At 41.2% G+C, this 24011-nt stretch overlaps 1 protein-coding gene across 3 annotated transcripts in view; it reads left to right on the top strand.

Annotated features, from left to right (window-relative positions):
* kifap3 (kinesin associated protein 3) overlaps positions 1 to 24011 on the top strand; it is a 132093-nt gene that overhangs the window by 70783 nt on the left and 37299 nt on the right. For all 3 annotated transcript variants that reach the window (XR_004413262.1, XM_033028221.1, XM_033028220.1), the window contains exons 11-14: positions 5430 to 5530; positions 12018 to 12126; positions 18026 to 18138; positions 23803 to 23968. Coding sequence is in view for 2 of the 3 variants with exons in the window: in XM_033028221.1 (XP_032884112.1) it covers positions 5430 to 5530; positions 12018 to 12126; positions 18026 to 18138; positions 23803 to 23968 (489 nt within the window). In the remaining variant the exon portion in view is untranslated. The remainder of the gene's footprint in view (positions 1 to 5429; positions 5531 to 12017; positions 12127 to 18025; positions 18139 to 23802; positions 23969 to 24011) is intronic.

Below are 24011 nucleotides of genomic sequence, written 5' to 3'. Positions count from 1 at the left end.
CTGTCCCAGCTACACTAGTCAAGTTTAGGGGTAACATGAGGGGGAACTTCTTTACTCAGAGAGTGGTAGCGGTGTGGAATGAGCTTCCAGTGGAAGTGGTGGTGGCAGGTTCGTTGGTATCATTTAAAAATAAATTGGATAGGCATATGGATGAGAAGGGAATGGAGGGTTATGGTATGAGTGCAGGCAGGTGGGACTAAGGGAAAAAAGTTGTTCGGCACGGACTTGTAGGGCCGAGATGGCTTGTTTCCGTGCTGTAATTGTTATAAGGTTATAAGGTGTGAAAACCCCTTCTTGTAAAGAGGTACAACATTTGTCACCCTCCAGTCTTCCGGCACCTCTCCTGTATTTAAGGATGACTCGTAAATTTCAACCAGGGCTCCCGCAATTTCCTCTCTAGTTTCTCACAATGTCCTTGGATATATCAGATCACACCCTGGAGATTTGTCTACCTTCAAGCATGACAGTACCTTTCAATACTTCTAACCCTGACTGCTCTCAAGACACTTCCAGTGACTGCTCAATTTCCCCTGTCCTACTGCCTCACAGTGGGAAACTATTGATTCTGCTGTGTGGGGATGTTTTATGTTGAACTTTATCTTGTGTTGTGTTCTTTATTTTATTGTATGGCTGTATGGTGATCACATTTATTTCACTGTGCCAATTGGCACATGTGACAAATAAATGTATCTTGTATCTTGTATCTCCTTGGTAAATACAGAGGAGAAATATTCATTTAGGACCTTGCCCGTCTGCTGAGGCTCCACACAGAGATGACCACTTTGATTCCTGAGTGGTCCCACTCTCTCTCCAGTTACCTTTTTCCCTCTTATGTATTATAAAATCTTTTGGGATTGTCCTTAATGCTACCTGCCAGAGCTGTCTCCTGGCCCCTTTTTGCCCTTCTGATTTCCTTTTTTACTTTACCCCTTAGTTCCCGAAACTACTCCAGGGATATACTTGATCCCAGCGGCCTATACCTCATGCATTCTTCTTGTTTTTAACTAACGTCTCAATTTCCCTCGTCAGCCAAGCTTCTTTACGTTTGCCTGCTTTGCCCTTAATCTAACGGGGACGTACATATCCTGAGGTTTCTTCAGTACACTTTTAAAAACATCCCACTTGGTCGATGTTCCTTTCCCCTCTAATAACCAGCTCCAGTGAACTTGAGCGAGACCTTCTCTCATACACTCAAAGTTGGCCTTACCCTATTTGAGCATTTTAACACATGGACCCTCTCCATCCCTATCCATAACAATCTTAAACCTAATCGAACTGTGGTCACTGGTCCCAAAAGGCTCCTCCACACACACACTTCATTAACTTGGCCTTCCCAATTTCCCAATGCTAGATCCAGCGTTGCCCTCTCACATGCGGGGGTCACCACATACTGCTTAAGAAAACTCTCCTGAACACTTTTGAGGAATTGCACCCCATCTGAACCCTTCACGCTATGATTTTCCCAGTATATATTGGGAAAGTTAAAATCCCCTACTACAACAACCCATTTTGACCTGCAGCTATCTGCAATCTCCCGGCACATTTGTTCTTCTAATTCCCGTTGACTATTCAGGGGTCTATAGTACACCCCCAACAAGGTGATCATCCCTTTTTTGTTCCTCAGCTCCACCCTTTTACAGTGCCGTCTATAATGTTTGGGATAGACCAAATTTATTATTTATTTGGGATAGACCATTATTTATTTGCCTCTGTACTCCACAATTTGAGATTTGTAATAGAACAAAATCACATGTGGTTAAAGTGCACATTGTCAGATGTTATTAAACACCATTTTTATACATTTTGGTTTCACTAATGTAGAAATTACAGCTGTGTTTTTACATAGTGTCCCCCCCCCCCGTTTTCAGGGCACCATAATGTTTGGGACACATGGCTTCACAGGCGTTTGTAATTGCTCAGGTGTATTTAATTGCCTCTTTAATGCAGGTATAAGAGAGCTCTCAGCACCTAGTCTTTCCTCCAATTTTTCCATCACCTATCGGAACTTTTATTGCTGTTTATCTCATGAACAGAAACTCAGAGGCTGCACTGCAAGTTGCAAACCACTGGTTAGCCACAAAAATAGGATGGCCAGGTTACAGTTTGCCAAGAAGTACTTAAAGGAACAACCACAGTTTTGGAAAAAGGTTTAGTAAACAGATGATACGAAGATTAACTTGTATCAGAGTGATGGCAAGAGCAAAGTATGGAGGAGAGAAGGAATTGACCAAGATTCAAAGCATACCACCTCATCTGTGAAACACAGTGGTGGGGGTGTTATGGCCTGGGCACGTATGGCTGCTGAAGGTACTGGTTCACTTATCTTCATTGATGATACAACTGCTGATGGTAGTAGCATAATGAATTCTGAAGTGTATAAACATATGCTATCTGCTAAAGTTCAAACACATGCCTCAAAACTCATTGGCCGGCGGTTCATTCTACAGCAAGCCAATGATCCCAAACATACTGCTAAAGCAACAAAGGAATTTTTCCAAAGCTAAAAAATTGTCAATTCTTGAGTGGCCAAGGCAATCCCCCGATCTGAACCCAATCTCGGCCTCAGAGGGCGGTGGAGACAGGTTCTCTGGATGCTTTCAAGAGAGAGCTAGATAGGGCTCTTAAAAATAGCAGTCGGGGATATGGGTAGAAACATAGAAACATAGAAAATAGGTGCAGGAGGAAGCCATTCGGCCCTTCGAGCCAGCACCGACATTTATTATGATCATGGTTGATTGTCCCCTATCAATAACCCGTGCCCGCCTTCTCCTCATATCCCTTGACTCCATTAGCCCCTAGAGCTCTATCTAACTCTCTCTTAAATCCATCCAGTGACTTGGCCTCCACTGCCCTCTGTGGCAGGGAATTCCATAAATTCACAACTCTCTGGGTGAAAAAGTTATTTCTCACCTCAGTCTTAAATTACCTCTCCTTTATTCTAAGACTGTGGCCCGTTTCTGGACTCTCCCAACATTGGGAACATTTTTCCTGCATCTAGCTTGTCCAGTCCTTTTATAATTTTATATGTTTCTATAAGAACCCGCTCATCCTTCTAAACTCCAGTGAATACAAGCCTAGTCTTTTCAATCTTTCCTCATATGACAGTCCCGCCATTCCAGAGATCAATCTTGTGAACCTACGCTGCACTGCCTCAAACACAAGGATGTAATTCCTCAAATTAAGAGACCAAAACGGCACACAATATTCCAGATGTGGTCTCACCAGAGCCCTATACAACTGCAGAAGAACCCTATACAACTGCAGGGAGAAAACATGAACGGGGTACTGATTGGGGATGAACAGCCATGATCACATTGAATGGCGGTGCTGGCTCGAAGGGTCGAATGGCCTACTCCACCTATTGTCTATTGTCTATTGTCAATTGAGCATACCTTTTATATGCTGAAGGGGACTAGCCCCCAAAACAAGCATGCTAAAGATGTGTGCAATACAGGCCTGGCAAAGCATCACCAGAGAAGACACCCAGCAACTGGTGATGTCAATGAATCGCAGACTTCAGGCAGTCATTGCATGCAAAGATATGCAACAAAATACTAAACATGACTACTTTCATTTACTTGACATTGCTGTGTCCCAAACATTCTGGTGCCCTGAAATGGGGGGACTATGTATAAAGACTGCTGTAATTTCTACATGGTGAAACAAAATGTGTAAAAATGGCCTTCTTTCGTGTCCTTATGCTATATAGTGGCTCGCCACTGCTGTACACATCGTTGTGCTATTGGAGTGTTAAGTGCAATGTCTGCAGCAGTACATGGATTGTCTAGCAATGGGCATTGCAGTAGGTGTTGCATTGTCTGGGTCTGTGTGCCACAGTCACAGGTTGTTGTACCCATGATGTAGCCGCATTTGTGCATTGTCACCCTTACGGCCTGACCCTGGTTCGCAGTCGGTTGGGACATCTGCGGTTCAGCCAGTGTTCATCAGCACCTGGTGGTAAGCGCTCTGCTGCTGGTATGCCCATCTTGGAGGAAATAGGGACAGTGGCTAGTCTGTTCTTCCACATCTGGAGGCGAGCTTCAGTTCGTGGTGTTAAAATCTGTATCGCCTTTATTAAAATCTGACAATGTGCACTTAAACCACATGTGATTTTTTTTTTTCTATTACATATCTTAAATTGTGGAGTACAGAGGCAAATAATTAAATGATGGGTCTTTGTCCCAAACATGGGCATTGTAACCTCACTGGCCGAACCATCCGTAATGTCACCTCTGAACACAGATGCGACATCCTCCTTAACCAACAATGCAACCCCCACTCCTCTTTCCCTCACCCCTGACCCTCCTGAAGCTCCTATAGTTTAAACTGTCTTATTTTCTCTCTTTCCCCAGTTCTGATGAAAGGTGTACGACTGGAAATACTAACTCTGTTTTCTTTCCATAGATATTGCTTGACTTGAGTGTTTTAACATTTTTGAAACACTCGTCAAGCAATATCTATGGAAGGAAAACAGAGTTTGTTGTTTGACATTTGGTGACTGATGCTGGATTTGAGATATTTGGCATTCTTCGTCCAAGATTAGAAGCTGAATTCCAGGGGAGAATGACTGCCATTGGTATCATTACAGCAATTGATTGTGTGTGAAATCTTGAAGTCAATGTGAAGCACCAGGAAAGCTGGCTGAAATCATTATGATTGACTTCATTCACCTCATTGCTAACAAATTGCTGGTTTAGTTCTTCATCTTTAAACATCTTTTGTTTCATTTTCAGTTTAGTTTATTGTCCCGTGTACCGAGGTACAGTGAAAAGCTTATGTTGCGTGCTTACCAGTCAGCGGAAATACAATAAATGATTACAATTAAACCATTCATAGTGTTCAGATACATGATAAGGGAATAACGTTTAGTGCAAGATAAAGCCAGCAAAGTTCGATCAAAGGTAGTCCAAGGGTCACCAATCAGGTAGATGGTAGTTCAGGACTGCTCTCTAGTTGTGGTAGGATGATTCAGTTGCCTGATGACAGCTGGGAAGAAAGTGTCCCTGAATCTTGAGGTGTGCGTTTTCACACTTCTATACCCGATTGGAGAGAGGAGGAGAAAGTGGCCAGTGTGTGACTCGTCCTTGATTATTCTGCTGGCCTTGCCGAGGCAGCGTGAGGTATAAATGGAGTCAATGGATGGGAGGTTGGTTTGTGTGATGGTCTGAGCTGCGTCCACAATTTGCTGCAATTTCTTGCGGTCTTGGATGGAGCTGTTCCCAAACCAAGCGGTGATGCATCCTGATAAAATGCTTTATACGGCGCATCTGTCGAAGTTGGTAAGCATTGTTTCCAGAATTATTCTGGAGTAATGATCCTGCAATTATAATCCATCCTTTACAATGACATTTTTAGAAAAAAGTTTTCATCTTGGGACAGAAACATCTGAAAATTTATTGTGCTTATTATTTTATTTTTTTCTCTTTCAGGTGCTGAAAACCATAGGCAAATAGTGATGTGTATTCTGTACCATGTCACCATGGATGATCGCTTCAAATCTATGTTTGCATACACTGATTGCATTCCACAGGTAAAATAAATTACATCAACTTGTAAATGACTCTTTAAAATTAGATTGATTATTGACAATTAAACTACAACAGTTGAGGTTGAATAGTTGAGAAATACAGTGCCCTCCATAATGTTTGGGACAAAGACCCATCATTTATTTATTTGCTTCTATACTCCACCATTTGAGATTTGTAATAGAAAAATCACATGTTGTTAAAGTGCACATTGTCAGATTTTATTAAAGGGTAGTTTTATATATTTTGGGTTCACCATGTAGAAATTTCAGCTGTGTTTATACATAGTAATGTCACTGGGTACAACTTTGAGAAGACTATTGAGAAAACGAAGAGGCACTTTTTGTCTAAACTGGAGGATTAGACAAACATTTGTCAACTATGGCAAGGTTTGCACATGATGATTTCCAATAAGGTGAAACCAAGTAGCTCAAGCCGCAGCAATGTATTACTCCTCCTAGACAAGCTCTGCTCACTTGGAAGGGAAGAACAATAATGTGCTTCTTGGGCTTAACAGCCCTCGACAACACTAATCTCAGAATCCAAGGCCTATTTTAAAAGACCCTACACGTGGGTGAACCCTCAAAACATCTGACCCTGATGATGTGCCTGGCCGCCTTATTAAAACCTGTGTGTACAAACTGGGTGGAATTTCCGTGGACATCTTCAACCTCTCACTCCTAAGGTCCGAGGTCCCCAACTAATTTAAAAGGACAGCCATAATAAGTATGTCCAGTGTTTAATGCATCGAGAACGGAACATTGAAATTCATGCTTGCTGCAGCATTACAGGTACATCAGTGCAACAACACAACAAATAATTTGTGTAGGAAGGAATTGCAGATGCTGGTTTACACCAAAGGTAGACACAAAATGCTGGATAGAAAGAATGGGTGACGTTTCGGGTTGAGACCCTTTTTCAGACCCTTCTTCTTCACAACAAATAATTTATTGTATTATTGTTTATTGTACATTTAACTATATCAGGTAACTAGACCATAATGGTGGAAGCCAGTGTCATAAAAATGCAAGGTAGTTCATTGCTGATGCAGGGTTGTGTAGTGTCGTTCAAGAGCCTATTGGTTGATGGGAAGAAGCTATTCTTGAACCTGAAGGTCATGGTTCTCATGGTTCTAAGACTCCTGTACCTTTTTTCTGACGCTGGCTGTGAAGATGTGGACAGAGTGGTGCAGGTCTTTTTGAGGCAGCTTTTGGGGAGGCCAATACCCTTGAGGGGTCGGGCAATGTCTGCACTTTCTGCACTCTCTTTTATTCATCAGCAATCACGTTGCTGAACCAGACCGTGATGCAAGCAGTCAATACCTGTAGATGTTCGATAGAGTATTCGGCATATTCTGACGTATTGCCAATGCACTTCTAGCAGGTTTAGTTCAATCCAGTCCCGCATAGCCAAGTATAACAGTACTGACAAACCCAGGAGTTTTATTTGTCCTAAACAATACGTTGACATTTTTAGTTGATCCAGCGTTAATGACAGGTCGAAATGTGCCACGCTTGTTGCCATTTAAAATGTCAGAGAGAAGATCAGAAGTTTTGAGGCATTGTGGCTTTAAATTGAGATCCAGCTTTGAAGATTTGCCTATCCTTAATCAGGTTGTGAGGATGTTACTAAGCTATGTTCTTCTTTAAGACTACTGGTCACATTTCTTGTGGTAAGTCTCTGGGACAGGGAATGGTTTTGGATTTCCTCTTCCTCAACATCTGCTCAGATGTAAAATAGGAAGTTAGCGGAGAGCTGATCAGGGGAGAAGTATTGTTAAGACCAAGGATTATGAATTGATTCCTGCTTCTTAAAAGTCATTTGATTCTTGGTGCAAAGGAGCCATAGAATTACTGTTATATAGAACCAATGAAAATGGATGCTTGTAGGATGATGTAATGATTACTTTAAATTGATTGGGCAACATGCTTCTGATTTGAGTTAATGGATTTTATAAAGCCATTGTATTGATGGCTCCCTTTGATATGTACTGTCTCTTCCACTAATTGAATGCCGCTGAAGGTTTCCTCAGATCGTACCCGTTGCACTTTGAAGTTATCTGCTGAAATACATAAGCTAATTGATCAGACTGTGAACCCCAGAGTGATTGGTCAGAACAGTGATTCCAGAAGAAAACATTTTTTTTTGCATTGTAATCATTCAAAGATGTTGAAGGAGAAGGTGTGAGAATGTGGGGAGAGCAGTGAAAGCCTCTGATTCCTGGTAAATAAGTGAAGTCAGGTGCCAGGGAGTCTAGACACAGCGGGTTCAGCCTAGGATTGTGGTATCTGATACTCAGTATGGGAATTGTTTGAAGGAATATCACTGCTTCTCCACTACAGCCTCAACATCTAAATACTTGCCTTTTAAATCAGTGACTAATGACAATAAGCACATGTAAATGAGGCATATTTTGTTTGACATAATTTGTTAGTGCAGCAACTAGGCTGCAACTATTTGCATGAATAATAATTTTTACACATGACTGCAGATTTAAATTTCTAGTAATTATTGGAATTAATTATTTGGTATAAATGACACACTATCAGTTTTGATCTCAATTATAAATCACGGTAAATCAATTCATAAGTACTTGATTTCAGAATGAATACAAAACACGGGATCAGGCAACGAGAAATTCTGTGCCAAAATAGCTATGAATTCATTTTTATTACATAATTTATATGTTTGGAAATATTTAAAGTGAATTGACAACATCTTTAAAATTTATTTTTATCTTATGATGTAAAATGATCGTTACACTTTCTTCTTGATTTTATTTTCATTATATTCTCTTTTCACCTTAAAGCACTGCCAGTGCTCCAGTAACAGGCTCACTTTTTCTGTGTATGAGTATATTCCTTGACAATTGGCTTAACAGACCTGCCTCACTTTACTATTTGACATATATATTTTGCAACCAGGTTCATTGGAGATCAATATTAGTTGTTTACAGAAGTGCTAAGTTAAGTTACATGACACTGCAGGATTGAGATCCTCTAATTCCACAAAATGTCTTGGGTTTGAAGGAATTGTTTGAGGCAGGTGAGCTGGCCAGAATTTCTAATTATCTTCAATGTATCTATGTATCATTGTCTACATTACATATCTCCTAAAATGCAACTTCTTCCATATGACCTACTTCCTTACAGCCTTCGGAAAAATTAATGCACTCAATGCCAGAAAGTTTGAAAATTATTTTTGAAAGGATGCAATTGTATTACCTTTTTTGTATTCTTCAATTACTTGAAGCTCCAAAGAGGATGTTTTATCAACCCATTTGTTTGGTTACCAAATTTGCTTTCTCCCCACTTTTATTTTCCATTAAAATAGATGCAATTTACCATTGAGTAGGCTAAAAACTGTGACCCACCTCAATCTAGATGATTTCCCATTGGTTTGGGTTATGTTAAAATGGGGTTAGGTTTCTGGAATTGCTGCCCCTTAATGCTGAGAACTCAATTCTACATTCTGTATCTTTGTATTCTCAATACCTTTTGAATTTAAATTTGGATTGATTGTGTTCATGTATAATAGTATCTAATTTGACGAGATAGTATGGAAAACAAAACCTTTCACTGTATCTTGGTCCAAGTGACAATAATAAATCTAACCCTAAAATTACCATCAAGTATTGTTGATCCATATAGCTACTTTATTTCTTATCTTTTTACTTATACAACATAGAACAGTATGGCCAAAGAACAGGTTCTTCAACCCACAAGGTCTGTGCCGAACATGATGCCAAGACCATCACTTATCTACCTGCACATAACCCGTATCCCTATATATCCATATACCTATCCAAAAATCTTTTAAATGCCACTAACATATTTGGTTCAATCACCACCCTTGGCAGCACATTTCAGGCATTCAACACCCTTTGAGTAAAACAAAATTTGCCATGCACATCTCCTTTAAACTTTACCTGTCTCATCTTTAAGCTATGCCCTCATGTTTGATTTCTTCCATCCTGGGAGAAAGATTGTGAATCTCTACCCTATCTATAGAAACATAGAAACATAGAAATTAGGTGCAGGAGTAGGCCATTCGGCCCTTCGAGCCTGCACCGCCATTCAATATGATCATGGCTGATCATCCAACTCAGTATCCCGTACCTGCCTTCTCTCCATACCCTCTGATCCCCTTAGCCACAAGGGCCACATCTAACTCCCTCTTAAATATAGCTAATGAACTGGCCTCGACTACCCTCTGTGGCAGGGAGTTCCAGAGATTCACCGCTCTCTGTGTGAAAAAAGTTCTTCTCATCTCGGTTTTAAAGGATTTCCCCCTTATCCTTAAGCTGTGACCCCTTGTCCTGGACTTCCCCAACATCGGGAGCAATCTTCCTGCATCTAGCCTGTCCAACCCCTTAAGAATTTTGTAAGTTTCTATAAGATCCCCTCTCAATCTCCTAAATTCTAGAGAGTATAAACCAAGTCTATCCAGTCTTTCTTCATAAGACAGTCCTGACATCCCAGGAATCAGTCTGGTGAACCTTCTCTGCACTCCCTCTATGGCAATAATGTCCTTCCTCAGATTTGGAGACCAAAACTGTACGCAATACTCCAGGTGTGGTCTCACCAAGACCCTGTACAACTGCAGTAGAACCTCCCTGCTCCTATACTCAAATCCTTTTGCTATGAAAGCTAACATACCATTCGCTTTCTTCACTGCCTGCTGCACCTGCATGCCCACTTTCAATGACTGGTGTACCATGACACCCAGGTCTCGCTGCATCTCCCCTTTTCCTAATCGGCCACCATTTAGATAATAGTCTGCTTTCCTGTTTTTGCCACCAAAATGGATAACCTCACATTTATCCACATTATACTGCATCTGCCAAACATTTGCCCACTCACCCAGCCTATCCAAGTCACCTTGCAGTCTCCTAGCATCCTCCTCACAGCTAACACTGCCCCCCAGCTTAGTGTCATCCGCAAACTTGGAGATATTGCCTTCAATTCCCTCATCCAGATCATTAATATATATTGTAAATAGCTGGGGTCCCAGCACTGAGCCTTGCGGTACCCCACTAGTCACTGCCTGCCATTGTGAAAAGGACCCGTTTACTCCTACTCTTTGCTTCCTGTTTGCCAGCCAGTTCTCTATCCACATCAATACTGAACCCACAATGCCGTGTGCTTTAAGTTTAAATATGCCTCTCATTATTTTATCTACTTTTATCAGATCTCCCTGCATCCATCGATTTCAGAGAAAACAATCCGTCTGACCAACCTCTCCTTGTTGCTAATACCCCTTAATCCAGGCATCATTCTGGTAAACATCCTCAGCAACCTTTCCAAAGCCTCCACATCCTCCTGCAATGGTGCGACCAGAACTGCACACAGTACTCCATGGATGGACTCCACTGGATAGGACAGGTTTGGAGGGATATGGACCAAGCGCAGACAGGTGGGACTAGTGTAGCTGGGACATGTTGGCTGGTGTGGGCAAGTTGTGCCGTAGGGCCTGTTTCCACACTGTATCACTCTGTGACTCTATGTCCCCTTTCATGGCCCCATTTGGCCCTTCTAATCACTCACTTAAGTTCTCTCCTTTCTTCATATTCCTCAAAGGCCTTATCTGATTCAAACCTCTTAAACCTTGCAAGTGCTTCCTTTTTCTTTTTGACCAAATTTACAACCCCTTTGGTCATCCAAGCTTCCATTACTTTGCCATCCTTATCCCCCCCCCCCCCCCCCCCTCCTTACTGGAACATGCCAGTTCTGAACATCGATCAACTTGCCTTTAAACAATGTCAGATGTGGAGTTTCCCAATAATAATTACTACAAGTATATCCTCCTGAGCTCCATATACTGTTTCAAGAAACCTTTTTGGATCTACCTCAACAATTCTGCCCCGTCTAAGACTTTGGCACTGAGCACATTCCAGTCAATATTGGAAACGTTAAAATGACCCACGAAGACAACCCAGTTGTTTTGGCATCTATCGGTTATCTGTCCACATATATACAATTATATATCCTCCCGCTTACTATTGGTGGGTGCTGTGGTACAATCCCATTAGCGTCCTTACACCTTTATTATTTTTCCCGAGCTACCTATTCAGCCGCAGCGGACGAACCCTCCAGTGTGTTCTCTCTGAGCACCACAGTGACAGTCTTCCTGATCAGTAGTGCAACTCCCCACCTCTTCTGCCTCCCTCTTGATCACATCCGAAACATTGAAACCCCCGAACATTGACCTGCCTGTCATGTTCCTCACACAACCACATTTCCACAATGGCAACAACATAGTCTGAAGCATCAATCCAGGTTCTAAGTTCATCTGTTTTCTCCACAATACTTTAATTGAAAAAAACATACTTCAGCCTATCAGTGTCACCAAATTTCTTCACATTACTGTATGTTACTGTATTTCTTGGCCTTCGAAGCATTGAAAACAAAGTTATGGATTTACTGTGGAGAAGGAGTGCTTTCATTTTTTTATCAATGTCAGTAAATGATTTTATGTGCTTTTTTTTAACAGTTAATGAAGATGTTGTTTGAATGTGAAGAAGAGCATATTGATATGGAATTAATCTCCTTTTGTATTAACCTTGCATCTAACAAGAGAAATGCACAACTAATCTGCGACGGTAAGATTTTTCCCAAACTTGTTACTTATGCAAAAGCAAAATCTGAGCTCTTATCTACTTAGCAGAGAGAAAAAAATAACTTAATTGTCTGTCCCTTTGTACTTGTTTATTTTAAAAATTATATAATTATTGATATAAATGGACTAAGGCTATAATTATATTTCAATTTTGTAATCACAATTTTCTTAATGCAGTTTTTAATGTTTTTCAATGTACATTGCACCAATAACAGCTAGGCTTACTGCTCAGTGAGGTTGTTATCATTCATATCCACTTTTTGTCCTCGGCCTGTGTGGAATTTAGCAGTCTAACTTTCCTTTGTAACTCCAGTACATCACTGAATACCTCAATATAATGGAAACATTTTTTTGTAATCTATTTTCCAGCATTTTACCATTTCAGTAGTGTGCAATGCATTATGGAACATCTATGCCTTTTGATTTATGAGAAATGTTTGCAATTTTAATTTTGTGGTAAACCTGAGGATATCTCTTCTGGTTAATTTAGCTGACAAAGCTACAGATTAATAAGTTTTCAACTTATCCAGCTATATGTAACAGTTTTGCTAACAATTTATGTCTGCCAAATGTGTATGTGGATTGCATTCTACTAAATTTTCAATAACAATTTTAATAAGTTGAGAAGTACTTTTTTTAAAAACAGTAAGCCTACGAATAACGTCATCTTGCTCGTAAATGATGTGTGCAGCCACGATGATTTAAAGCAGGGACATTTGCAGTTACTGATGTAACATGCTTATCCGAGTCGGCACACTGTAATAAATTCATGGCCTCAGTACTAATTTTGGCTGCATGGTATATTTTATGTAATGAATGACCTGGATTTCTTCTCATGTTTAACTTTACTATACAGGTATTTATTTTAAGGAAATGAGAGAGGTGCCTTGCATTCCAGCTACATAGTCTTCAATTATGTAGGGCCTTGCTGAGAACACATCTGAAGTACTGTGTTTGGTCTCCTTGTTTAAAACAGGTAGTTAATGCATTGTAAGCAGTCTAGGGTAGGTTGATTAGGATTAGTGCCCGGAATGGATGGGTTGTCTTATGGGGACTGTTTGGACAATGTTTCATTGTATCTGTAGGAGTTTAGGTGACTGGATTGGAACATTGGGGATTTGATTGGAACATAGAAGATCCTCTGGGATCATGAAAGGGTTGATGAAGCTTTGGGAGCAACAACAGCAGCAGGAGATTAGCAAGAGATACGACTGATTGGCTCTAGCCCAAGTGGGAGGAGAGAAGTGAGTCAGTGCTGGGAAAACAGTTGAAAACTGAGGAATTTGGTTTGTAAATTGGTAAATCAGGCAATTTATCAGTCAATTTAAGCAAGACTGCTCTTAGCGAGCGGCAGTGAGTGAGCGGCCTTGTGAGGGAAGTGCCCTGTGAGAAAAGTGTGAGTCTTTGGCTCGAGAGTCTTCGGCGAGGAGGCTGCTGAGGAGAGGAGACCACGCAATACGTTTGAGAGGTAGAGACGAAAGAAGGAGATGTCAGGCAAGCTGATTCAGTGCGATGCTTGCAGCATGTGGGAGGTCAAGGACACCGCCGGTGCCTCTGGCTGCTACAAATGCGAGAAGTGCATCCAGGTAGAGCTCCTGAAGGGCCGTGTTGGGGAACTGGAGAAGCAAGTGGATGACCTCCGGTTCGTCCGAGAAACTGAGTCGTTCCTCGACAAGTCCTACAGTACGATTATTACACCTAAGGTACTGGAAGAGAGAAGGTGGGAGACAGTGAGAACGGGAGGGAAGCATGGAATGCCAACTTCCCCGGGTGTTGTACCTCTTGTGAACAGGTTCACCCACTTAGAAGCTGTCGGGACAGAAGAGGTGTTTACACTGGGCGACGGACTGGCTTGTGATGCGAATAGGGCTGTTGAGCCAAAACCAAAAAGGCCTAAGGCAGGCAACGCCATTGTAGTGGGAGACTCCATTGTGAGAGGTACGGACAGGTGTTTCTGCGGCAACAGACGGGATGCGAGGATGGTGTGCTGCCTTCCTGGTGCCAGGATCCAGGATGTCACGGACAGAGTGCAGAAAACCCTCAAGGGCGAAGGTGAACATCCGGAAGTGGTAGTGCATGTCGGCACAAACGATGTCGGAAAGAAGGGGATGAATATTCTGCAGCGTGACTTTAGAGAGCTCGGAAAAATGCTGAAAAGCAGGACCTCCAGGGTTGTTATCTCCGGTTTGCTTCCAGTTCCTCGTGCTGGCGAGAGCAGGAACAGGGAGATACGGGACCTGAACGTGTGGCTGAGGAACTGGTGCGCGGGGCAGGGATTTAGATTCTTAGATCACTGGGATCTGTTTTGGGGTAAGGGGGAACTGTACAAAAGGGACGGATTGCATCTTAACAGGTGTGGGACCAGCATTCTGGCAGGCAGGTTTGCCACTGCTACACGGGTGGTTTTAAACTGAATAAGGGGGGTGGGGTGTCAAATGGGATAGTGGAGGATGGAGTTAAAGGGAAAGGGTTTCTTAAATGTGTGAGCGTAGAGACAGAGGGGTGTAAAATGAGGGTAGAAGCAATAGGTAGCAAGGTGAAAAGTAAAAGTGGCAGGCCGGAAAATCCAGAGCAAAAATCAAAAAGGGCCACTTTTCAGCAAAATTGTATAAGGGGTAAGAGTGTTGTAAAAACAAGCCTGAAGGCTTTGTGTCTCAATGCAAGGAGCATTCGTAATAAGGTGGATGAGTTGAATGTGCAGATAGCTATTAATGACTATGATATAGTTGGGATCACGGAGACATGGCTCCAGGGTGACCAAGGCTGGGAGCTGAACATCCAGGGATATTCAATAATCAGGAGGGATAGAGAGAAAGGAAAAGGAGGTGGGGTAGCGTTGCTGATTAGAGAGGAGATTAATGCAATGGAAAGGAAGGACATTAGTTTGCAGGATGTGGAATCGGTATGGGTAGAGCTGCGAAACACTAAGGGGCAGAAAACGCTAGTGGGTGTTGTGTACAGGCCACCTAACAGTAGTAGTGAAGTTGGAGATGGTATCAAACAGGAAATTAGAAATGCGTGCGACAAAGGCAAAACCGTTATAATGGGTGACTTCAATCTACATATAGATTGGGTGAATCAAATTGGCAGGGGTGCTGAGGAAGAGGATTTTTTGGAATGTATGCGGGATAGTTATCTAAATCAACATGTAGAGGAACCAACGAGAGAGCAGGCTATTTTAGACTGGGTATTGAGTAATGAGGAAGGGTTAGTTAGCAGTCTTGTTGTACGTGCCCCCTTGGGCAAGAGTGACCATAATATGGTTGAGTTCTTCATTAGGATGGAGAGTGACATTGTTAATTCAGAAACAATGGTTCTGAACTTAAAGAAAGGTAACTTTGAGGGTATGAGACGTGAATTGGCCAAGATTGACTGGCAATTAATTCTAAAAGGGTTGACGGTGGATATGCAATGGAAGACATTTAAAGACTGCATGGATGAACTACAAAAATTGTTCATCCCAGTTTGGCAAAAGAATAAATCAGGGAAGGTAGTGCATCCGTGGATAACAAGGGAAATCAGGGATAGTATCAAAGCGAAGGATGATGCGTACAAATTAGCCAGAAAAAGCAGCATACCGGAGGACTGGGAGAAATTCAGAGACCAGCAGAGGAGGACAAAGGGCTTAATTAGGAAAGGAAAAATAGATTATGAAAGAAAACTGGCAGGGAACATAAAAACTGACTGCAAAAGTTTTTATAGATATGTGAAAAGAAAGAGATTAGTTAAAACAAATGTAGGTCCCTTGCAGTCAGAAACAGGTGAGTTGATCATGGGGAACAAGGATATGGCGGACCAATTGAATAACTACTTTGGTTCCGTCTTCACTAAGGAAGACATAAATAATCTGCCGGAAATAGCAGGGGACCGCGGATCAAAGGAGTTGGAGGAATTGAGTGAAATCCAGGTTAGCCGGGAAGTGGTGTTGGGTAAATTAAATGGATTAAAGGCCGATAAATCCCCAGGGCCAGATAGGCTGCATCCCAGAGTACTTAAGGAAGTAGCTCCAGAAATAGTGGATGCATTAGTAATAATCTTTCAAAACTCTTTAGATTCTGGAGTAGTTCCTGAGGATTGGCGGGTAGCAAACGTAACCCCACTTTTTAAGAAGGGAGGGAGAGAGAAAACGGTCAATTACAGACCAGTTAGTCTAACATCGGTAGTGGGGAAACTGCTAGAGTCAGTTATTAAAGATGGGATAGCAGCACATTTGGAAAGTGGTGAAATCATTGGACAAAGTCAGCATGGATTTACAAAAGGTAAATCATGTCTGACGAATCTTATAGAATTTTTCGAGGATGTAACTAGTAGCGTGGATAGGGGAGAACCAGTGGATGTGGTGTATCTGGACTTCCAGAAGGCTTTCGACAAGGTCCCACATAAGAGATTAGTTTACAAACTTAAAGCACACGGCATTGGGGGTTCAGTATTGATGTGGATAGAGAACTGGCTGGCAAACAGGAAGCAAAGAGTAGGAGTAAACGGGTCCTTTTCACAATGGCAGGCAGTGACTAGTGGGGTACCGCAAGGCTCAGTGCTGGGACCCCAGCTATTTACAATATATATTAATGATCTGGATGAGGGAATTGAAGGCAATATCTCCAAGTTTGCGGATGACACTAAGCTGGGGGGCAGTGTTAGCTGTGAGGAGGATGCTAGGAGACTGCAAGGTGACTTGGATAGGCTGGGGGAGTGGGCAAATGTTTGGCAGATGCAGTATAATGTGGATAAATGTGAGGTTATCCATTTTGGTGGCAAAAACAGGAAAGCAGACTATTATCTAAATGGTGGCCGACTAGGAAAAGGGGAGATGCAGCGAGACCTGGGTGTCATGGTACACCAGTCATTGAAAGTGGGCATGCAGGTGCGAATGGTATGTTAGCTTTCATAGCAAAAGGATTTGAGTATAGGAGCAGGGAGGTTCTACTGCAGTTGTACAGGGTCTTGGTGAGACCACACCTGGAGTATTGCGTACAGTTTTGGTCTCCAAATCTGAGGAAGGACATTATTGCCATAGAGGGAGTGCAGAGAAGGTTCACCAGACTGATTCCTGGGATGTCAGGACTGTCTTATGAAGAAAGACTGGATAGACTTGGTTTATACTCTCTAGAATTTAGGAGATTGAGAGGGGATCTTATAGAAACTTACAAAATTCTTAAGGGGTTGGACAGGCTAGATGCAGGAAGATTGCTCCCGATGTTGGGGAAGTCCAGGACAAGGGGTCACAGCTTAAGGATAAGGGGGAAATCCTTTAAAACCGAGATGAGAAGAACTTTTTTCACACAGAGAGTGGTGAATCTCTGGAACTCCCTGCCACAGAGGGTAGTCGAGGCCAGTTCATTGGCTATATTTAAGAGGGAGTTAGATGTGGCCCTTGTGGCTAAGGGGATCAGAGGGTATGGAGAGAAGGCAGGTACGGGATACTGAGTTGGATGATCAGCCATGATCATATTGAATGGCGGTGCAGGCTCGAAGGGCCGAATGGCCTACTCCTGCACCTAATTTCTATGTTTCTATGTTTCTATGTGAGACAGATATTACTTGTAGGAGAGTCTATGACCCGTAATCGCTGTATAAAAATAAGAGGTTTCCCATATAAAACGGATCTCAAGTCAAATTCCTTATATCTGGTTTGTCGGGATTGGAACTCAATTCCATTATAGTAGCAATAGCTTTGAATATTTTTAAAGCCAATGGATTATTGATAAGGATGGTGTGAAAGTAGAAAGGAATACAGTTAAGGTGAAAATCAGATATTCCTCTACATAATTGGCAAGGAGTGTGGTTAAGTCTGTTGAGCTGTCATCTGATTATGTTTAATCATGGTGTTATACAGATAAATTTGACTTTGAATGGCTGACTTTAAACATTACCCATTTTAGGAAATGGCCTTAAACTGCTAATGAAACGAGCCTTCAAATTCAAGGATTCGCTGCTGATGAAAATGATCAGGAACATTTCACAACATGAAGGCCAAAGCAAAGATTTATTCATAGTAGGTATCATAAGAGTCATGCACCTGTGTGTAATTGGCAGTAATGCATCTGAGTGGGTGGAGGGGGTTGGGTTTGGGGGGGCTGGTTGTGTGCATGTTTATGCTGTTAGCCAATAATTAAGGGTCATCTATTAAATTGACTTGCCTCCTCCCTGTTGATATTTTTTTTAATTCTGCTCCCGCTTATCCATACTGTTGCTTTGCACCCATTATTTGGTCATTCATCTTCCCATTGTTGATTACCAGCTACCTTTGGGTCAAATCAAGCTAGCTGACTGACTGGCAGACTTGTCTCATCTCAAGAATTTGCAACTCTTGTTCAAATATTGATGTTTGGATGGACAATTGGGAGGTCAGATTCCAGTTGACCTAAGCTGCTGTGCAACTGTTGATATAAATATTGTTATTTACATCAGACCTAACGTCCCGCTCTCCCATTATATTCACTGCTGAAACCAGTGCGTCCAACCTTTTGCTCCAACATTGGACGTACCATTGAATCCAGCAGATTTGACCTCTGCTCACCTTACTGTACGACTGGATTCACCATTGAATGCAACAGCAGTTAATGCTCGACTGCACATTTTGAAGAGGCTCGCGATGCTTTACAATTAAGCTGAACCATAATTATTTTTATGTACTTAAAGAATGTTCCTTTAATTCATTATATTTGCATACCTATGGGTTGGGATATAATATAAATATTGCACACATGGACCATTTTACAAATGTCCTCACATTTTTGGGGTTTTAAAAGTCAGAATGATCAATTGATTATTAAAAGGAAATACATTAAAAATTAGGAAAAATGAGACCAATCAATGTCTAATTTGGCTTTAAAATACTTTGTTTTTAGTTGTTTTAGATTAGGGTGGTGAATTAAATTAATTACTACTTTGTATGTCTTTCATAAGTTGGGAATTGATTGGGTTTTTTGATGTTAAAAATGTTAGGAATCTCATAGTGAAAAGACTTTTCAGCACATTCATCTATAATCCTGATGATGTGATCAATGGCAAAGAATAAAGAATTTTAACCTATTAGCCAGATCCTTGTACTTGCTCACAGCCTTAGTTTAGTATTCTTTAAATCACATTGATTAGCCCATAGATCCATATGCTGCGTATTATTTAGATAATTTTAGCAATAAAACTACATCCAATTCCTTGTAAAAATGGCAGGTTGACAAGGTAAAATGGCATTCCATATATAGACTGCATCTTGAAAAAGTATCAGACTATTCTAAAAAATAATTTCCCAAATCATGCTTATTAGCCCCTGATGTATATGTATCTTGACACCCTATTCAGCAAGTTATCATTTCTCTTAGTTACGTTTACGAGGATGTTGCCTGAACTCGAGGGCCTGAGCTTTATGGAGATATTGGACAACCTAGGACTTTATTCCTTGGAGAGCAGCAGGCTATGGGCTGATCTTAGAGAAATGTATAAAATAGTGAGGGGATTTGATAGGGTGAATGCATAGTCTTTTACCCAGGGCAGAGGAATCAATAACCAGAGGGCATAAGTTTGTGAGAGGATCAAGATTTAATAGGAACCTGAGGGACAACTTTGTTGCTGTGGGTGGTGGGTATGTGGAACGAGCTGCCAGAGGAGGTAGTTGAGGCAGGTATTATAACAGCATTTAAAATTCAATTACAGGAACATGAATAAGAAAGGCTTAAAGGACTATGGGCCAAAAATGGGCAAATGGGACTAGCTTAGATGGAGCATGGACAAGTTGGGCTGAAGGGCCTATTTCTGTGCTGTATGACTATAAAATGTACATCTTTTCTCTGGAAGACATAGGTTTATGGTGAGAGGGGAAAGATTTAATAGGAATCTGAGGGGCAACATTTTCACTCAGATGATGGTGGGTATATGGAATGAGCTACCAGAGGAGGTAGTTGAAGCAGGTACAATAACAACATTTAAAAGAGATTTGGATAGGAAAGGCTGAGTGAGATATGGGCCAAATATGAGCATTAGCTTTGATGGGGCACCTTGGTCGCATGGACGAGTTGGGCCAAATGGCTTGTCTCTGTGCTGTAAAACATATGGTTCAAACCAGATAAATGTCATTACTGTTACATGTTTATCTATGGATGAATTTATTCATAGAAATCATAGTTATCTGATTTGTTTCATTGTTTATATTTTGGGGATATCAATAATAATAGCAAGAGCCCTGCTTGTAGATAAATAATATTGGTGTACTTTTATATGTTAATGAATTTAAATTAACAATGGATGTAGCAAAAAAAATGTATTTAATTACTAAACTGAAGCTAAAATATTGACTGCACTCCCTATCTGATGTTCTGTTCCATAGAATCGGTGAAGCCAGATGTGTGAGGAAGGAATGTGTCAGGTGGTTGATATGTTAGCATGTGTTTGGGGTGCTTGTGATTAAAGACAAATTTCCGTCATTCGATTTTGCAAAATGAACTGATTGAAATCACAATCAGCTAGTTTGTGCCCTTCAAGTGTGTGCTTTGCATCGAGGGATGCAAGGATTTTTTTCCAGATTGGTGTGTTTGCTTTCATTGGTCCAGATCTTGCAAGAAAAATAATGGTGTTCTAAGAATGTCATCCATTATTATTGTGCAGATCAGAAACTAAATTATGCAGTTTGAGATACATTTTGATTGCTAGTTAATGCATGTCACTCTGCTGTTAGCATCCACAGATAATATCTCTCCCTCAGTCACTTTATAATGTTGAGGATCTGCATATTGGGTGTCCATCAAACTTGAAATAGGAAGTTAACTTTGGCATTAAACAAGATAATTTCAACGTTGTGTTTTATCAGTGCAGCAGTAATCAACATCCATGACACAGAGAGCTGATGGTTTTGATCATCTACCACTGGTGATCTACAGACCTTGATGTAGCCTATTTTTTGTTCAACTTTCTTCATACCTTGTAATTACCGGTACCCTTGTTTAAGTTAAGACACTGGATTTGAACCTGTGCTGTTCATAGAAACATAGGAAAATAGATGCAGGAGTAGGCCATTCGGCCCTTTGAGCCAGCACTGCCATTCAATATGATTATGACTGACCATCTAAAATCAGTACCCTGTTCATTCTTTTTCCCTATATTCCTTGATTCCATTAGCCCTAAGAACTAAATCTAACTCTCTCGCTTGAAAACATCTAATAAATTGGCCTCCACTGCCTTCTGTGGCCGAGGATTTTACAGGTTTTCCCTCATTCAATTAAAATTGAATCTGAATCTGAATCTGAATCTGAATCTCAGTCCCAAATAGCTTACCCCTTATTCTTAAACTGCGCCCCCTGGTTCTGGAGGGCCCCAACATCGGGAACATTTTGCCTGCATCTAGCCTGTCCAATCCTTTAAGAATTTTATATGTTTCTATAAGACGTCCTCTCATCCTTCTAAATTCCAGTGAATACAAGCCCAGTCGACCCATTCTTTCATCATGTTCACCCTCAAACTCTAACTGATATTCTATTATCTGCAAAAACCTTAACTTTGGGATCTCTTTTTAATACCACCTCATTATATGACCAAATCTAAAATCGCCTTAACTCCAAAATATCTTGTTCTAAGAAATTATCACTGATGCACTCACTAACAGTTTATTGTACAAATTGCATGTAGTAGAATCCAATATGTAAAAACCTGGATGCAACATAACTTCCTCAAATTCAACAGCGTTAAAACAGAATTCCTCCTCAGGCTCCAAATCCACACTCAGCAAAATCAATAACCCCACTCTCACCATCAACGGCACCACTGTCTCCCCATCTCCCCAGGCCCGCAACCTTGGCGTGATCTTTGATTCCACCCTCTCCCTTGAGTCTCACATCCGCCATGTCATTAAAACCTCCTTCTTTCACCTCCGCAACATCGCCAAAATCAGACCCTCTCTCACACCTCCCGCTGCTGAAAGACTCATCCATGCCTTCATCTCCTCCCGACTGGACTACTGCAACTCACTTCTCCTTGGCATCAGCTCCACCTACATCAACCGACTCCAATTGGTCCAGAATGCAGCCGCCCGACTCATCACCCACACCAAATCCTGGCATCACATCACTCCAGTCCTCAAACAACTTCACTGGCTTCCCATCTCCCACCGGATCACCTACAAAATCCTGGTCCTCACCTACAAAGCCCTCCACCATCTGGCCCCCCCATATTTCACTGACCTCCTCTCCCCCTACCAACCCTCACGGTCCCTCAGATCCACATCAGCCGGTCTCCTCTCCATCCACAAGTCCAACCTCCGCAGTTTTGGGGACAGAGCCTTCTCCAGGGCAGCTCCCAGGCTCTGGAACTCCCTCCCCCAACTGATCCGCAATTCCGTGTCCCTCACCATCTTCCAGTCCCGCCTCAAGACCCATCTCTTCACCTCTGCCTATCCTTAGCCCCACGTCCCCCTCCCTTTTCATCTGTGCTTGAATTGCCTCATATTGTGTTTTGAATTGAATTCTGTATTTAATTTGTGTACTAGCCATGTCTCTACTGTTTATTTCATTCCGCTTACATGTTTTTCCTCTACTTGCTAAATTTTTGTAAGGTGTCCTTGAGACTCTTGAAAGGCGCCCATAAATAAAATTTATTATTATTATTATTATTATATGGCTTGAATTTAGTAAATGGAAAATAAAATATATGACATAAGACATAAATGATGTATATTACAAAAACGACTCAAAAATAAATATTCGAGGGAATATTTAATTGTAATCCTTAGTTTGAAACAATCTAAATTTATTATCCACAATAAGAATAAATGCTGTTATTATAACTATAAGTATTTTTAAATTGTAAGTTATAGTGGAGAGGATTTTTTGGAAAAATTGGATATCATAGTGATTCATGCTAGCGCATGAGTTATTAAACTACAATTACATTCTATCTGGAAAATTTCTGTTGCACATAATATTAAAATGGGCAGTTGAGGAAATAATAAAAATAACGGCATGCCATTGCTGTACTCAACATGATATCCCAACAATGGACCCTTGCCTTTCTTCTCCGATCTACTGTAGAATCTCAGCAGGTCAGGCAGCATATGTGGAAGGAATGGACAGACGATGTTTCAGACCGGGATCCTTCAATAGACTGATAGGAGTAAGTGGGAGAAAGCTGAAAAAGAGAGATGTAGGCTGGACTAAGCATGGCAAGTTATAGGCAGATGCAGGAGAGGGGGGTTTAACTCCGACATGGGTGGAGTAAGTTGTCAATGGCTAGAAGTGAAAAGGAGATAAAACCTTTGTGACTCAGATAAACGTAACTACCAGCCATGTTCTGTGAAAGCAATGCTTTAAGTGTTTGATTCAGTAGGTGTAACGCTATATTTTACTTTTTACTCGTAGTCGTGTTAAAATCAATTTTATTGATTTTATTTTATTGAAGGCACAGGTTTAACAACATGAAATAATTGGTTCATAACTGTGATTGTAAAGTTATTTTTTGAATGTTGAGCATGGATTTATATCACTACTACACATGTAAAAACACACATGCTCCTGTATAGGGCTTTGCATGTTCATAAATGTAATTCTCAGCGAGTTTTAACTATGTGCTTGGGTAATCGGCAGGATTCCCCGTTTAATTGTATTTAAATTAAAAGGACCTGGCCCTTTGGGTGAAAATAAAACTTAATTCAAATATCTTTTTTTTCTTTTAGGATTATGTTGGGGACCTGGCAGCTCAGATCAATATCAATGAAGGTGAAGAATTTGTTATTGAGTGCCTTGGAACATTGGCTAATCTGACAGTTCCAAATCTTGACTGGGAGCTTGTGCTGAAAGAATATAACTTGGTTCCATTCCTCAAGGACAAACTGAAACCAGGTTTGTTGGATGGGTGGATATGATATAAAGAGTAATCAAAAAT

The sequence above is a fragment of the Amblyraja radiata genome, chromosome 10, assembly GCF_010909765.2.
Source record: "Amblyraja radiata isolate CabotCenter1 chromosome 10, sAmbRad1.1.pri, whole genome shotgun sequence".
NCBI lineage: Eukaryota > Metazoa > Chordata > Chondrichthyes > Rajiformes > Rajidae > Amblyraja > Amblyraja radiata.
The sequence above is the reverse complement of the archived record's forward strand: the minus strand, read 5'-3'. Positions and strand labels throughout refer to the sequence as shown.